General features: G+C 37.8%; 1 protein-coding gene across 2 annotated transcripts; it reads left to right on the plus strand.

The window, feature by feature from the left end:
• The first annotated feature begins 314 nt into the window (after positions 1-314).
• Positions 315-16536, plus strand: TBL1XR1 (TBL1X/Y related 1). 2 transcript variants are annotated; one of them, XM_086618174.1, is made up of 14 exons: positions 315-404; positions 2065-2210; positions 3674-3893; positions 6006-6156; positions 6351-6492; positions 6797-6860; positions 6963-7060; positions 8794-8854; positions 10074-10195; positions 10697-10771; positions 13227-13354; positions 13533-13698; positions 14597-14698; positions 16323-16536. In XM_086618174.1, exons 1-14 carry the CDS (start codon positions 347-349, stop codon positions 16347-16349), a joined length of 1560 nt encoding a protein of 519 aa, XP_086474300.1. In that variant the 5' UTR covers positions 315-346; the 3' UTR covers positions 16350-16536. The 2 variants fall into 2 exon arrangements, with proteins under 2 accessions (XP_086474300.1, XP_009983482.2); XM_009985180.2 differs by having other exon boundaries at positions 6024-6156.
• The last annotated feature ends 1782 nt before the right edge of the window (positions 16537-18318 follow it).

Below are 18318 nucleotides of genomic sequence, written 5' to 3' on the forward strand. Positions count from 1 at the left end.
GATTATTTAAAAAAAAACCAACTGTGAAATGAGGCCTTTTTAATAATGATATTAAGTGGAACAGTTCCTCAGTCTGTAGCAATTTGCATCATTTGAGAATCCGGCCCTTCAATATTTAATTTACTGACCTTTATGTTGTGGTAAGACAAATGACTTTTTAATGACTACAGTAGACTTATTTGCATTATAAAATAAAACCATTGTCTATGCTGCCAGGGAGCTACTTTATAAATACAGCATTTGTTGAGAAATACGTATTAGGTACTAAAAATATTTAATTGACCTACTTTTTTATTTTCAGGGTTGTGTCCTTTGTTGTGACCTCATGGTTTAACTGGGAATAAAGATGAGTATAAGCAGTGATGAGGTTAACTTCCTGGTATATAGATACTTGCAAGAGTCAGGTGAGGTTTTTATACTTCTGGTTGTTAAACAATGTATAATTTATTTGGTATTCATCTGCAACTGGCTTTAGCAAACACAGACTCATTTAACTATTTTGCCAGTAGGCATGTGCTTCTGTCTGAACTGTTCCTTGGTGTTTCTTCTCAACAAGAGAACGAATTCCTGCCAAGTTACCTTCAGTAACTTAATCAGATTTAGTCATTTGAAGTTTTCAGATGGCAGTCAACCAACTTAGGACTCTCTTGATTGCTAGAAATGCGTTTTCCTGGAGATCGCTTTTATCTACAGGGCGGTGACGACACATCGCACCATTTTCTTTGGGGCTACTTGAAGAAGAAAAAAGAATGACCACCACAATACTGTTTTTCCTGTTCTGTCTTGGAGTGATGGTGATCTTGCGAGCTGGTCTTCGTGGCTAAATTCCTTGCCTGAATGTGACTGTAGGAGGGCAGATGTTGCTGTATTTCAAACGAAGAAGTGGCAACTGTGACCATACGACTCGTATCATTTGAATCTAAATACAGATGAACAGATCTCTTTTTACGGGAATGACTCTTGGGTTATCAAAATCGTCCCTCCCTGCAGGACAGGGACCGTGCAATCCCTTGGAGAGTTTTGTACTTCAGTGTCAGGCTAGCCAAAGCCTCCTGCTTCTTAGGAGGAAGAGCAAAAGACAGATGAATATTTTCAAACTTGAAAACAAACTTGACGCTTCTTGAAAACGCATTTAACTGATGCAACACGTGTCTACTGCTTAAGTCCACTGCTCATGGACTTCTCAAATTGAGACAGAGAAGCACCAGAAGCAATGATGGATGACAGTTTTTCAGTCTCTGCTTGACAGAGGAAAGCATAAACTTCTTATTCCAAATGCGGATTGTTTTTGTCACAGAAGCCAAACTTACAAAAAGGCTTTATCTTCATCTGAAAATTTGCAGGCAGCTTTCTAGTTACCTGACAGGGAAAAAAAAAAAAAAAAATCAGTAATTTAAGAAAAAATTATGTGGCAGTAAAGTTAATTGGCTGAAACAACTATTTTTCTCTAGGTGAAATTCACCTTTTCAGGGCAATCAGATAAATAGCAAGCACCTGCCAGTGCTGCACCATAACATGCTTGCCACTTCTTAACCAGTGTGCAATACTGATGTAGTTCTAAGTGCCAAAACATACACATTTATGACAGCACTGTATCACAAAGTGAATTCCGTTCTGTCTACAGATCCGTTTCACTTTCATGGGTAACATATCAGTGAGTAAAATCAAGAAGTGAGTCTTGGTGTCTTGGAGATATATACTTTATTAAATACTATATATGATACTATATATATAGTTTTAGAATATATAAATGTATGTAAATACTATTGTGTTTTGTGTATTTTGTATTTTTATATTTACCCATGCACAAATGGTTTGCCAATGATACCATAATTAATAATTGCTGTGTTTATATATAAACTTAGTTTTTGTCTTTTTGTACTTTTAAACTAGAAACATATAAAAGGAAAGCAACAGAGATGTTTTTATGAGATTTTTTAGTTCGTAAGCATGCTATAACTTTGTTTAAGTTGCTTAGATTTGTAAACAGAAGGTCTTACAGTAGTATGGCAAGTAGCATTGCCTATCTGTAGATCAATTCTGATGTTTTTGCCTTGTCTTTAGGGTTTTCCCATTCAGCATTTACCTTCGGTATAGAGAGCCATATCAGCCAGTCGAATATAAATGGTGCTCTGGTGCCACCAGCTGCTTTGATTTCCATCATCCAGAAAGGTCTGCAGTATGTAGAGGCAGAAGTCAGTATTAATGAGGTAAGGATGCTCCGCCTACAGGAACATTATGTCCTTGCTTGCAGTAAGTTTGAATGTTAGTATTCTTTCTTAACTTTCTTGTATCCTATTTATTTACTTTTACTTCAGATTCCTTACTGCTGGTGTTCACCATGACTCCAGTGGTGGAACCAGAATGGAGTGACATAACTGGGTAGGGTTCTGCCCAGTGCAGCCACACAACACCAGGCATGGTGTTCTGGCTCATTGCTTAAAGGTCCGTTGCCTGTAGAGTTTTTACCCTAATATAATGTTGTAGTAAATCCAGAGAAGTGCAATACAATAATCATTGAGACAAGTAACCTCTTAATTTTGGTTGTTGGTAGACTTGCACTAGTGAGGTGGGAGAGCACTATGCAGCTCTCGTGTGGGTGATGTGTCATTATAATGAAATAATGAGAGCCCAAAGGCGAGGTTTCCAAATAGAGAGAGGGTTTCAGTTCGTGGCAGGAAGGATGAAGGTATATGCCAGTTTGCTTTTTGCCTCTGCTGGCTAATTCATCTTGAGCAGGATCTATTAAATTTGATGTTTAAACGGTTATTCCAGCAGTACAGAAAGCTATGTATCTTCCTGCCCGATGCTGCGGATACTCACCCTCAATTTCCATTCTCATTTATGCCTGGAGGTTAGCAGCCTTTGTATGTGTCAGTTATGTTACAGAAGGAAACCATTTTTTTCGCTAATTCTGCTCTTTCCAGTCTCCTTTACATCTTCTGTTTATGTGTAGTTTTCACAGTCCCAGTGAAGCAAATCTTTTCCCTTAGGAAGCCTCAGAAAAATAAAGCAAGTGATCGGAATAGAAGAAGGAGACCCTATATTTATCACAAGGAATCCTTCTAGCTCCTAAAAATAGATCCTTACAAAGCCCTAGCATATGTATGCGGGTATTTTTAACTGGGTCTTGTCCATTTCAGGATAAAATTCTTCCTTGTTGTTTGAAAGCATGCCAGCACTGTTTAAAAAAAGGAAGAAAACTAGTCAACTCTCCAGATAATGTTTATGGAAAGTATTAGTCTAATAAGATAGAATAACTTCACAAGCCAGTGACCCGACTTGCAATGGTTGCAGCTCTTCAAACAAACCATTAGATTTTGTCGCAGCCACTCATGTTTGAAATCATATTCATAGATGGCTTACAGGATTTTTTGCTTTAGCAGATGATTTAGCAAGCTCAAAGCGTAAAAGTTTTGATTCCAGAAGCTCTGCCAGAGGCCTGCGGTGGCTTTTTTTGGTGTATTTATGGTGTCCACTTAACTTAGACTAAAATTCCAATCCTAACGGCAACAATGATAGTAGATCATTTCCAGTACCATTTGTAAACTCTTTTATGATATTAAATCAAAACTTTTGCTTTAGTTTTCTTTGGAATTTTTGCCCATAAAGTTAATTTGTACTTGGTGTTGTCTTTTTTGTTTGTTTGTTTTCTCCCTCTGCCATAATTTAGGATGGTACCTTGTTTGATGGTAGGCCGATAGAGTCTCTCTCACTGATAGATGCAGTAATGCCTGATGTGGTACAGACCAGACAACAGGCCTACAGAGATAAACTTGCACAACAGCAGGCAGCAGCTGCCGCGGCTGCAGCTGCCACTAACCAACAGGGATCAGCGAAAAATGGAGAAAATACCGCAAATGGAGAAGAGAATGGAGCACATACTATAGCAAGTAAGTTGAGACAGAAATGACCTTAACCTACGTTAATGTCGTTTCCTTGTCATGTGTTGTAGTACGAGCTCGTAGTACAAGCTAGTAGATGATGAGGTATATGTGATGTGTAGAGGTACTAGTAACCCTTCAGCTTGCAGAGAATACCTTTGTCGTAGGTGGTACTTCCACAGGTAGTGTCTCACCTTTGACTGTGCACAGTTTGATATTTGGAATTGCAGGAGGAGATGCAAACTGAGTTCATTAATTTGCAATATTGCTTTGACCAATCTCACTTCCAGTACTGCTCCTTTCCCGTCATCTGAAGGTTTTTCACAAGGACCCTCTGAGAGCTCTTGCATAAAGAGGAAAAAAAACCAAACCAAAACAAAAAAAAGTCAGCTCTTTAAAGCCTGCATTTCCTTAGCTTTGGCCCCTGTACAAGGAATAAGGAGAAGAGTCTGCTAATCCGCAGCTGGTTAAAACTGAGCATCGCTTGTGAAACTCCGCAAACTGCTGCTGGCAGGTTCTGCTAACCCCATGAATCAGAGAGCTGTAACCGGTGCTCTGAAGGACAGGCTTCCTTGTCATGCTGAAATCATGATGGTTGCTGAGACAAATCCTGTGTCATTTGTCTCCTTTATCAGTATCAGTTTTCATGATTTGCTCTTCCAAGTTATTCGATGCAACTGCTTGCGGTTTTGGTTTATTCATTTGTTCCGTTTCGGTTGTGATTGGTGAAACAAGTGAGTTTTATTTGTCATCACTAGTCAAGGGAACATACCTTACAATCGGGCTTAGTATAGAAAAGTTCAGGTCAGGCATTAAAATGTGATTTCAAAAATATGCTTCTGAAAGTCTGAATTACACATTTGAGAGGGGGAGTTATAGTTTTTGCTGTAAAAGCACCTGAAAAAAAGACATTTTTTAGAGAATACTCATAGCAAGCCATGTGCAAGTTTTGCATTTTACAGATGGATTTTACTAGTTTTTTTTCATTATTATATATGATAAATAAACTGGAAACGTAATCTTTGGCTTAAACAAATAAGCTCTCTACTTTGACGCTCCCATTTAAAAATCTCAAAAGAATATTTACTTTTTAACTGTGAACTGGATGAAGTAAGCATAAACTTCAGATCTCAGCCACTGTTAAATGTGATATACCAGCAACCCCTACTGGCTGGTACACCAAATTATACTGGCATTGATTCTCTTTAATTGAAGCAATGTTTTATATAGTGCTTTTTCTTAAAAATATGCGTGTTTTAATACGCTTTTCTGTTTTCTCACACATACAAACAGTGACAGAAACCCTTAATGTTAAAATAAGCAATAGATGGGAAATGGTTTGTTTAACCACTATGAATAAATATGGAGCAGGTGAACTGTTCAGCATTTTTTGTATTCTGCGTCTATACTCAGTGTGAATTTATTTTTAATAATAGAAAATGATTGATCATAGCTGCCAAGAAAACTGTTTTGTCAGTTGAATTACCCCCAGTATGTTTTACAGAACAATATGGATTCAACATCACTTCCACGCAGAAAGCTATGTATTGCCACAATTCCACGGTAATTACTGATGCAGTTAAAAAAGCTCTGTTATCAGTTTACCATATCACCAAATGTTATTCTATTAATTAAAGCTATTTTATAAATGAACTGTTTGAGATATAGATTTTAAAACTGTTTGACTGCAGTTGGTGAAAGGAGACGTTTTTGAAAACGAATGCGTCGTAATTGTATTTTTGAAGCACAAGATAGACTCGTAACACACTGTACTATGGAGTATAGTGCCTGAAAAACTGAGAGTACTTTTTAACATCAGTGTTTATTTTTCAGCATTGCAAAAGATTAACTTTTGGCCTCAATTTTGAAGTTTTAAAATTAAATCCATTTGGATGCTGAAGTTTAGAAGGGCTAAGAGCTTTCTAGTATTTTTGAAACTCCCCATCTGTTTATAGTACTTCATGAATTGGAACTGGGAAAATAAAGGAACATTACAGCTCTGTCAAATTTTGATCCTTGTAAATTGTGAATTAATTTTTATGTTCAGACCAGAAGAATATGAACCGTACAGTAGTTAACAATGTATCGTCCCAAAATATTGAAATCGACTTCTCTCTACTGTTGTTTCCCATAATGTAGATAATCACACAGATATGATGGAAGTAGATGGAGATGTTGAAATCCCTCCCAACAAGGCAGTGGTGTTGCGTGGCCATGAATCTGAAGTATTCATCTGTGCCTGGAATCCCGTTAGTGACCTTTTGGCCTCAGGGTATGTGCATTAACCATGTGTGTACCTAATATCGGTGTTCATTGGCATGCTTCTGTACCGCTAACAAGTTAAAATAACACTCACCCCAATGCCCCCTACATCAAATTCCACAACATTTGCCGTCTTGAAAGGAATAGCTTTTAAAATGGAATTAATTGAGAGGAGGGGTTACATTCTGATGAACTGTTCCGTAGATCCGGAGATTCGACAGCACGGATATGGAACCTCAGTGAAAACAGCACAAGCGGCTCTACGCAGCTGGTACTTCGACACTGTATACGAGAAGGAGGGCAGGATGTACCCAGCAACAAAGATGTGACATCGCTGGATTGGAACGTAAGTAGAAATGGCAGTGCTCGAAATAATCAGAAAAAATTGTACCTATAATTTTGCAAAGTCAGATTTTAAGTGACAGCAAGTGTGCATCCTCCGCTATGGCTTGTGAAATATTTTGATTTCTGGAGTTGTGTTGTAATTTATTGTCTTGTACTTCAGGGACAAGAAGCTTAATAAGCTGTAGTCGATGGAATAAGTACCGTAAATCTTATGCAGATGTATTCTACCTGAAATTTGCTTTGTGCTCTTTAGCTTTGAGTTATACAGTAAAAATAAATAAATTAAATAACCTTTTTGCTGGCAGAGTGAAGGTACACTTCTAGCAACTGGGTCTTACGATGGCTTTGCAAGGATATGGACTAAAGATGGTAAGTGAAGTGCTTTTAATTTACACCGCATTTTCCTGTATTGTGGCTCACAGCATAGTTTTTTATTTTTTTTAATGTATTCATATCAATATAAATTTTCAGGTAATCTTGCCAGCACCTTAGGGCAACATAAAGGTCCTATATTTGCGTTAAAATGGAACAAGAAAGGAAACTTCATTTTAAGTGCAGGAGTGGACAAGGTGAGATAATCTTTGGTAAAATTAAAATTCTTTCCTTCACCGTTATAACCTAATTGTAAGCAAAGCTATAGAAAGTAAGTAAATTAAACTAAAGGAATGGGACGTATAAATACGTACTTACAAAGAACTTGTTATGCTAGCTGTGTTTTGTTGTGTTTTATAGTAGTTTATTGAGATATTTTGAGATTTCAGTGTCCCCGGATCTCTTTCCTATTAGGTTAGTGTAAGTTGGAAAGTAAGTGCATTGAATGCAGAAACATTAAACCTTTGTAAAACCGAATCATGTAAACTTTAGTGAAGCATGTTATGCAAAGCCTCAGAAAAAAAATCGTATTGGAGGAATGTGTTCAGGCTGATTTGGGTATCAATCAAGCCTGGGAATGATTAAAAAGGTTAGAGCTGGAACATAACAAAAGTCAATATATCTGACTGGGGAGGTGCTAGTAGTGTAATGCCATGAAGCTCATTGTTTAACTATGTTTTATTTCACATCTCTAAACAAGCTTAAAGACTCACAGGTCTTTAAATTCCAGGCTGTTGTTAGTGTGTGAGATTTTATGAATGGTAGGAAGGGCACGTAGTGATGAAGAATAGACGTAAGACAAATTCAAAGAGTAAGAAGAGTTTAGTTTTTCCCCTGTAACTGATTCAAGGTGCAGAAGTGAACACAGGCTTCTCTTAGTGACACTGGCAAACTGCAAGCTCAGTAAGTCCACAGGCCTGCAATGCTTAAAACCACCAGTGTCACTGTGAAGTTGTAGATTTACTCCTTTACTTATATTGCTGTTTTTTCCTGTACGCATTTAACCTGGTTCGCTTTAGTGCCCGGCTTTACAAATGCTTGTGCTGGCACAATGGAAGGAAAAGTAAACATTCAGAGCATGGAAAGAATGGGTTTCTTATTTTGGCAGCTGTGGTGGCTTATGCCAGTTTTTAAATCTATGCGTAGGTACAGCTCTGATTCACAGAAAAGTGTTCTGGAGGAGGTAGGAGTTTGGTTTCGGTCAATAAAACTCCTTGGACAAAGCAACTGAGATTACGCTTTGAAAAAATACTCTGCATTGCCAGAAAGATTGACCCAACCTTATGCTTCTTTTCCATAAATAATTTGCGTGATCAGTTCATGCTTCCACTGATTTCAGTGTCAAAACTTTCATTGATTGTTGAGGTAGGTCAGGAATATTGGCATGTAATATAGTGATTATAAAACATTAATTTTGTCATGTAAGATTTCTTTTATCAGAAGTATTGGCAGAGAACAGCTCAGAACAAAATTTCACCCTTAAATATTTCAGATTCTTAAGTATGTGACTAATTGTTTAAATAAAGATCTCCTTAGGAACAAAGGAGTATTTGAAATCACAATTTGAATATACAAGTATTTGAAATTAAAATAGGTGTGTGGAGTGGATTAGAAGAATATAAATAAGACTAAGGAGATAAATCTGTTTAACTTTTATTTATGAAAAAGCCCACAACCCCTTTCTTCCCTCCAGACCCCGAAATGTTAGGATTAAACACCTTTCTAATATTACAACATACTAAAGTTTTCTACAGTTGTTTGCACATCTACTACCATTTCCTTTAGTACTGGGTTAGAACACTAGAAATATATAACTGGAAGCAGGTTTGGGCTACGGAGAGCAGACAGGGTAGTCTGGTACATGTGAATGGTGGTAGTTGTGGAGAAATTAGCAATTGTACAAGTTTGTTTATTTATCTGTTTAATACAGACCACAATTATTTGGGATGCCCACACTGGCGAAGCCAAGCAGCAGTTTCCTTTTCATTCTGGTAAGTCTGGATTTGATCGTTCATAATTGTCATCCAAAAAGACAAAAAAAGTGTTATTTATTTAAAAAATAAATAAATCAGTAAATCTGAAGTTTATGGAGCTTATATACACCTTTTTCAAGTCTTACAGGCAGTCGTTGGACACTGTCTGCCATATTTGGAGTCTTACGAATTTTGGAAATGCAAACAAAGTTAGAATTGTTCTGATTTTATAACTTTTTAACTTACAATTTTTTTTGCAGTTCTATGAAAGTCATAAGAGATAATCCAAATACTACCGACTTTCTGTAGTACAGTGGCAGACAAATCAAGTGGGTGGGCCACGAAGGATTGGTGTTTGTCAGCTAAGGATGGCATTTGTCATCTTCCTGCTACAGTAATCACAGCTCCGCATCCCATTGTTCTGCGCCGCCTGCTGTGCTGTCCCCAATTTGTTTGGCCACAAACCAGCTGAAAGGCTGCTCGCTGGCCAGCTGGGATGAGAGCGCAGCCTCTCAGGAGGTCAGACAAATTGCTTTGTGGGCTGCACGCTGGGCAAGCCTGCCAGAATCAGCTGGAAAACAGAATAGAGAGGATGATGAACATGTCATTGAAGGGCCTTTAAGAAACATGCCTCGTTTCCACTTTTGTGTTCCTCTCGCGCCACGTTTTCAGTGGCATGACAACAATCAAAAACATCAGTTCTTGATCTACTCTGTGTGCTGTCTGCCGTAAGTGTCTTGGCTTGATCAAATGGAATATGTCGCCCATGATTAAGCTTCAAGTTACCACACCTTATAATGCTGGAATTAAAGGAAATAAATCATTACATCTCACTGGCTGCCGTCTATCAGCACAGGCATGGACTTAGTGAAGATGAGCTCATGCATGACGATGTGTTAAGTTGTGGGAACCTGTTCCTCGTGCTGGCTCTTGACGTTTATTTATAGATGACAACTACAGCTTGTTGTCTTGCTGCACTATCTTCTGTATAACTGTTTCACTTCAGATATGTTTCAAGTTTTAAGGACTTCTATTAAATTTTGTTTCATTTCTTCGTGTAAGACTGGTTTTGGGTGCATTTCTCACTGTTCATAGTGTTTGATTATCTTTAGAACTGATGTGAAATTATTGATTGCTTCCTGTTGACATTTGTTCTAAGGTGGTGCATGCTAAATTTGCAAATCAAACTCCTGCAGAATACATACCATAGTTTTAAATATCTTTCTTTTTCTTTTAGCACCAGCATTAGATGTTGATTGGCAGAGTAACAACACATTTGCCTCTTGCAGTACAGACATGTGCATTCACGTCTGTAAGCTAGGACAAGATAGACCCATCAAAACCTTCCAGGGTCACACAGTAAGTACTGGAAAATTGAGGGTTGCTATACGGTATTTTTATTAATAAGAGACTGGGGGCCCAGTATACTACACAGTATACAGCACTTGTGTAGTGGCTGGTCTTTGGCAATAGGCAGTAGATATGCATAGGCAGGTAGTTGTGGTTAAGGTCATGTGCTAACTGTAGTCTTTATCATTGTTAGAAGAATTTTCATTCATGCACAGCCTTCTTTATCAGTGCCAGGACGGCATGGCAAAACTGAGCTTTAGAGGAACAAGCATGGTAGCTTTGAGACTTTGCTGTGCACAGCCTGTGTCGTGTAAGAGCATGCGTGGCAAAATGCGATGAGCAGGTAGCAAAAAGTTGTTGTTGTTGAAGGCAAAGCTAGGAATGAAAATTAAATGTTAAAATACCGACAGTTATAAAAATACTCCTAACTGCTGTCCAACTTTATCTTTTGTAAGCTGTCATTTGTAATGGAAGTGAAGACTCCAACTTACTCTCACTGTTCAATTTTAGAATGAAGTAAATGCAATCAAATGGGATCCAACTGGTAATCTTCTGGCATCCTGCTCTGATGACATGACTCTGAAGGTAACGGGAATTCTCACACTGGCTCTGGAGTGCGCACCATTAGCTCGGGCAATCCAGCAGTATCACTGTACTTGCTGTGTCGTCTAATATTTGTTCTTTTTTAGTATAACAAGATTAGGCAATGCTAGCAAATCCTTGTTAATCAGAGCCAAGCTTTGGTCCAGAGAACTTGTTACAGGCTGCCACGCTGAGACTTGGAGCATGATTTATTAGGTGCTTTTAGCTGTTTACAGAACCAGGTCATTAATCATTAAGCTGTCATGCTTGATGGTGGCTTTTAGTTAAAAGGAAGAGTTGGAATGCATGTCATGTAACACATACAGGAATCGGTGACTACCTCTGTTCCTGGTTTTCTTCCGTTTTTTCCTTCTTTCTAGTTAAAATCTTTGATATATTGTTTCTTAAGAGACTGTGTGTACTCCTTGTTTTTTTTCCAATTCATCAGGAGTCATTCTACAGTTTTCAATTGCACCTACGCTTTTCCTTCAGATAATTCATAGCAACATGCTTGCTTGTAGATGTGGGGCAAACTTGTGAATGCAGCAGAGGATACTGTAACTTCCACATATAACTTCAAGGCGCGCTAGAGATCCATACAATAATACCACCAGGTTAGATGCGCTAGAAGAAGTGAGGTGGTTCATGGTGGTGCTGTTTCCATGTTACAGATGCTTTTCCACTACCCTTACGCTGCTTTATATTTAGGGAGTGTTTTAGCACTGTGTCTGGTAGAGTTTCAGGATATGTTTTTTTCTGTTGGCAGCACTGTCCTGCTAGTAGCCCTTGGGACAGTTATTTCCATCTAGCTCACTGTTGTTTAATCAGAGTCAGGGAATGGCTGAATGAGTAGCCAGATATCCCCTCCTGTGCTGGCACACAGTCAGGCACTTGCAATGGAAATGACCTTATCTAAACATAAACATTTAAGCATCAAGCCTCCAGTCTAAAGCTCGACGTCTAGACATCTTTAGTCAACAGAGTGTCTAGCACCTCTGAAGAGCAATTCATCCTTTCCTAAGTTAAGTGCCTAAGTCAAGTGTGATGAGTAAACCCCTGAGAGCATCAGTCATTCTCCATTGGCGATGGATGGAGACAAAATAGCCAGCTTGAGGTAGATATTTAATACTTACACAGCTGAAAGTCAGGTGAGACGAATTCCGATCCAGAGCTCAAGCTGTTGCTGCCTCATCTCAGTGCGTAGAGAGGTGACAACTGGCAACATGTCACCGTTTGTGGGCCAGGCAACTCAGGTAATTAACTTCTTGACTGCTGTTTTGAATTCAGCCCGTCCTGGAAAGAATTTTATCATTTTTTTTCGGGATTAACTGGAAGACCAATTGCTTGTAGATAAGTCTGCGCATCACTAATCGCTTGTGGATCACTTACTTTTCAATGGCACTAGGAATGAATGTCAGGTTTTGAAGCATATGGAAGATGCCTAATGATTGATCTGTTTGTTTGTTTATGTTTCTCTCCTGTGATGCCAACTTGGTATTCTCTAGGGCAGCTAATATGGACTCTTTTCATCTGTATTAGTTTTGAGAAGAGAAGCTAGATTTTGGTCCCATCAATTTAAACTGGAAATGCAATCTTAATTCTGTCTGCACATTGAAAATCAATTTCCCCTTCAATGAGGCCCCAGTTCTGAAAAGCATCACTCATTCAAACATACACCTCAATTGCATCTTAAATACAGTTGAGCTTAAACATGCTTCTGTTAGCTTTTTCTACCAAAAGGTGAGCTCAAAGCACTACTAAACCAGATATCATTTAAAAAAACATTCAGATTATTAACTACTGTATCAAGTTTCACATTTAGGAAAATATATAAAAGCCTTCCAAAAACACTTCTGTATGGAATGCAAATTCTTAACAGAGTAAAGTTATTTTGTTTGTTAAAGGATATCATACAGGAGTTGGAGTCCTAAGGAACAGTGTGAAGTACGGAACAAACACCTGGCAATGCAAATCCTAATAAGCCAGGAAAACGTCATCGTAGTTTCTGCTGTGTGCATCTATGGCTTTTTATGAAAATGGAGAATTTCACTGCCACCCCTTTATTTCACTCGATCTGCGTAGCAAGGAGTTCATTTAAAAATAGGACTGTGACATTTTTTCAGCTCAGACATGAGCATATATATTGCTCTTCTCATTTTAGCATCTGTTATTGTCTCTGCACTTTTCAAGGGGCTTGTAGTTAGCACATGCGGATTGGTTTCTACAGACAGTACCTTTATCACTCATTAACCCCATCAGGTACTTATAACTCAAAGAATGGGGAGGGTACTGGAATAATACTTGCCGTAATTACTCTAGAAACTCAGAAGTCATAGCAAATGTTTTGAGTGGCCTAAAAGGTAGCAGTCAGGCTGCAAACAATAAAGAAAGATGTAAAATGTATTTTAGCACAATATTGTGCGAAATGTCTTTGTGTTTTCTTCCGTTTTTATCATAGATCTGGAGTATGAAACAAGACAGTTGTGTCCATGACTTACAAGCACACAACAAAGAAATTTATACTATCAAATGGAGTCCCACAGGACCAGGAACAAATAATCCCAATGCCAATCTCATGTTAGCAAGGTACTATTTAATCCTGGTTTTAAACGCCTGTTAAGCATTATTTTTACCTCACTCTTTATATATGTAGGTTCACAGAATGTGTTGAAGTATGTAGGATACTTTATCATATTGTGTTTATATTAGAAACAAAAATATGTCAAATTGAGATGTAACTAATCTGTGTTTTTTCCCTTGACAGTGCATCCTTTGATTCTACGGTTAGGTTATGGGATGTAGACAGAGGAATTTGTATTCATACTCTGACAAAACATCAAGAACCTGTGTACAGTGTAGCTTTCAGTCCTGATGGCAGGTACCTGGCCAGTGGCTCCTTTGATAAATGTGTACACATCTGGAATACACAGGTATAGCTCTTCTGTCTGTTTAGAAGTTTGTGTTCTGGTCTTTTCCATCAGCACCCTTCCAAACTCTGTTGCTTCATCATGTTTTGGCCACAAAGAGCTTTGCCATTCCTAACACACTGATCTGCATTCTCCTTGTTCTAAGGTTATTGCTGTTAATGGGTGTGCATTTAATTTCTCTCTCTGAGTACTTGCCTATGGTGAAGTAATAATTGTCTTTAGGTTATCTTTACTTAGCAAAAAAACCAACCGACTGGCCAACAAACAAAACACCACCGAAATAAAACAAACAAAAAACCCACCACCAACAAAACATATTCAACGAAGTGTCTCCAGTAACATGTTGCATCCAAACATTGTCTTTAACTCTGAGCTTTAAACTCTTGATAAAATAGGTTTGCTGTGAAAATTGATGACTGGATGCAGATGTACAGATCTGATAGCTATTTCACTGAAGAAACAAGAGACTGGGAAGTGAGAGATGATGATGACAACAAAATGTTTCTACATAACTTTCTAAGAAAGGGAACTATTAACTTGTTTTGTATTTCTGGCGAAAATGATCTGATTGTGAATGAAAGTCTGAAGACCTTGTTGTTAGACAAGGTGTGATCTCTGGCTACTAGCAATTGGATATGAATTTTTGAAAGGTTCACTTTTGTGATTCGAAGTAGTGATGACCATCCCCAGTTTTCCTGTCAAACATGAGATCAAGATGCAGTAACTGTGTTTGTCACATCCTTTGACACAGCGCGGAGATTGTCCACAAGTCTCATCTGGACCATTTCCTCTGAGAATTTCAGCTTTTAAACACAGTGCGGAAGCTTTATATGTTGTACTTTTTGTTTTACTTTTTCACTTGGATTTCGTTATATTAATTACGTGTTTTGTCCCTTTTTAGACAGGTGCCCTAGTTCACAGTTATCGGGGAACAGGAGGGATTTTTGAGGTTTGCTGGAATGCAGCAGGAGACAAAGTTGGAGCAAGTGCTTCAGACGGTTCAGTAAGTGCAACTTGACTTGTTTGACGTTCTAACAACAAGCATCTTTTGGAAATCTTTTGACTAACAGTGGAGACAGTTTCCTTCTGTAGCTGAAGTTTAATACGGCCGGTTCACATGTAGACTTTCACATATAAGGGGGCTGTAATTGAAAAGGAGAATGTGTCTTTATTCCATCTTAATGCATTACTGTTCTAAACCCTCAGAAAATCTCAGATGGTGAAGATGCCTCTAATTTACATTTTCTGTCCCTGTGGGGCTTACCATGGATATGTATTCATTGTGGCTGGTCTTTTCATTATAGTCTGGAAACAAGTTCATTTTTGCCTCTTTGCCCTTTTCCAGTGAAAATGTTCAGCGTAGATGATACGACTGCAAGGCAGGATAGGAATTAAATATCTTCTGCATTGCAGTCAACAGAAAGAGCAGCAAAACAAAGTACAAATTTCTGAATGCTCGTAATGAAAAAGCTCTTAAAAATGACACGAGCTATTTGTAAATACCGGTTTGTTTCCATTGCTTAGAAGAAGCAGGGGATGAAATTGTATGTTTAACTAATCAGGAATGCACCCTCCATCAATTCATAGTGGTGTATTGTAGCATCACCTCCTAGCTCTTCTGACATTGTCCTGCAAAATATTGCAGTGAAATATTAATGCACAATTCTTCATAGCAGGTGCAATAGTTGTTTTTTTGCTTGTGCCTCTTTTGCCATGGTTTTAAAGGAAAGGAGAAGAGAGCCTAAGGAAAAGCAAAATTTGAATAAAATAGGAATGATAAAGGAATTGTATTTTGAAGCACTGTAGCTTAAAGTAACAAGTGTCAGCAAAAAGCAATCCTGGTGGCTTTGTGGTCCAAAGTCTCAGGTAGTATCTTAACAGAGGTGCCAGAGCGTCCTCCTGTCCTGCATGCTCCATGCTGGTGAGTTCTCTTTGTCAGAGTTCAGAACAGAAAATAGGAAGTTCTGAATTTGAAGTAGACTAAACTCTAGAGAATTAATTTTGATTGTTCTTTCATATCATTTTAGTTTTATAAGTATAGACAATATCATAAAAGGAACAAAAGCTCAAGTCATATCCTGAGTAGAAAGTAATTATCATTCCACTCTGGATGACCCTTTTACATACATGCTGTGTAACCTTTCCAGTCTTCCAGTTAATTTGACCCAGGAGGCTGATTGTACTTGCAACAGATCAGTTTTCATCTAGTTTTGGCTCTTTTGAAAATGTTGGTTTTATTTCGGTTTATACCGTTTGCTAGTGAAAGCCCTCCTCATCCCCTCGTTTTTTTAAATATACTTACAGCTTTTGATAACTAAGCAAACAGAGGCACATTTGAACTGTTTGATGACTAAAAGCATAGCTTTTGTATGCCTCTGTTTTACTAGTAGAGTTCTATATCTGACAGAACTAGAACAGTAACTAGTTGTTCACGTTCTGATTCATTAGGCAGCAGTACCCTTAGCAGGGCTGGCTGGGTGCTTCCCACCCTCTTCCCATCCATTGTTAAGAGATAAAGACGAAGCTTGCACGGTCTGTTTCATAGGTTTTATTCAGATATTTCACACAGAATTGTAAAAATGTGGAATATTGTGCAATTTCTGTATACGTATTTCTTTTTCTTACAGGTTTGTGTATTAGACCTACGGAAATAGCGCTACTAGTTGGAAGCCATGGACCGACTATGAATGTGTACATAGCCAAAATGACTGTCCCTGACCCATGTACTGCTATAGTCCCAATTGAACCATGGCCAGTCCACTACAGCCAAACGTAAAAGAAATATATACATACACTGTATATAAAAAAGAGAGAACAAAAAAATGACACCCTGAAGAGAATGACAGAGTTTTGTCACAGCTTGTGAATCCTGTTCACCAAGTGCTGGAATCTGCTGTGCCCCAAAATAACATTTAAAGGTTTTGGATATGAAAAACAGAAGAGAGAGCGAGAGAGAGAGAATATACCGTATACAAGAGCAGACCCATATACATACCAAATTCAGAAGATACTAATGGCAGCCTTCATTACCCCTTCCCCCCTGTAAATCCGTTACGATAATGGATTGTGGGGTGTTTTTGTTTCCCTTCTCGGTAGTTGAGCAGTTTGTGTGTACAGAGAAAATGGACTTACAGAAATCTGCAGCAGTAGTTTTTTCTTTGCTTTTAAACATTGGGTTTTCTGTTTTGTTTTGGTTAAGTTTACGGATGCATGAAGTAAGGGAGTGAATTAGTTCCTTGTTTATACTTTTTCACCTTGGAAAAAAACGTTTCTTTGAAACATATTTTGATGCATTCTTTGAAGAGATAGATTGAACCTGATAATGTTTGGTACATTTTGTGGCTCCCAGAGCACAATTTTGTGTATGGAGGGAGGGTGGAAAAGGGATTATGGAGAGAGAAGAAAAAAGTCCTTCGAGGCGTGATATTTCATGTCCTGCTCATCTACAAAGTATGACAGTAATGGGTATAATGCTATGTTTTATTTTCTGGTGACATGGCTGAAATGCAGTAGTTTCTTATTTGGGACATAATTCTGCCAAACTTAAGAACAGAAGGGCACAAAAATATGGAAAAGAAAAAAACAGGGATGCAAAAAAAAAAAAAAAAAAAAAAAAAGGAAAGAAGAGGAAAAAAAAATGCATCTTCTGTTGCTTTAAGACCATAACTAAAATATGGTTAAATTGTGCACTATTGTGAAAAGGAGCAAAGTATAGCTGGGGGATCGTGTTTAAGAGGTTTAAGATCTTTCTGGACAAGGGTTCATGCCACAGCTTCTCTGAGAGTTGCCCATCATTATTTGTAGGAGCTTAGATGTGTAATTGTAACCAAACTCCAGTATTAAAAGTATCTCATGTAATTTTTCTTTATTAAAATAAAATCTTTGGCATATATTTGATAACACTGCCATTAAGAGGCAAAATGTTTACTACCTTAGATTTAAAAAAAAAAAATCTTAAACAGAGGACTTGCTTCAAGTTTATTTTAATAGCAGTGATTCAGCTTATTTAAAAGATGAATACTTGCACTAATTCCCCTGCTGCTCCAATCCTGCAGTTTATTGTATCTTGTGACTACATTTTTTTCCAAATATAGGGTAGATGTAAGCTGCTATTTTTTTAATAATCACTACTATATAGTGTCTTTTACTCTGTTTACAATATCAAGTATTTTTCTTACAATGACAGATGTATATGGCAAACCTTTTTCTGCTCATGTGATTAAAAGTATACTGATAGTGATTTTATTTGTAAATGAGAGCATGAGGTTGTGTTTACGCGTACGTGTAGTCAAAAAGGTTGCATCATGTCTTGCATAAGATTCCAAGAGTGTAAATTTATAAAAAGAGAGGTTGTCAAATTTATGTCACAGGCATTTTACTTAAGGAATGGTTTATATTAGAGCTTTGCGAAGTTATCAGTTTTATAACACTATTTCAATCACAAATAATTTTGTGGCTTATGATTGCTAGTCTCTAATCTATTTTTTTTTCATTTTATTTTCTCCCCCTCCCCCCCCCCCCCCCGCCCCCCCTAAGTTAGGTATAAATTGATTTAATTGAGATAATGCAGCTTTGTCATTTTAACCATTGTTCTTTAGGCGTAGATTTCTGCTATTTCCATGG

The sequence above is a fragment of the Tauraco erythrolophus genome, chromosome 11, assembly GCF_009769465.1.
Source record: "Tauraco erythrolophus isolate bTauEry1 chromosome 11, bTauEry1.pri, whole genome shotgun sequence".
NCBI lineage: Eukaryota > Metazoa > Chordata > Aves > Musophagiformes > Musophagidae > Tauraco > Tauraco erythrolophus.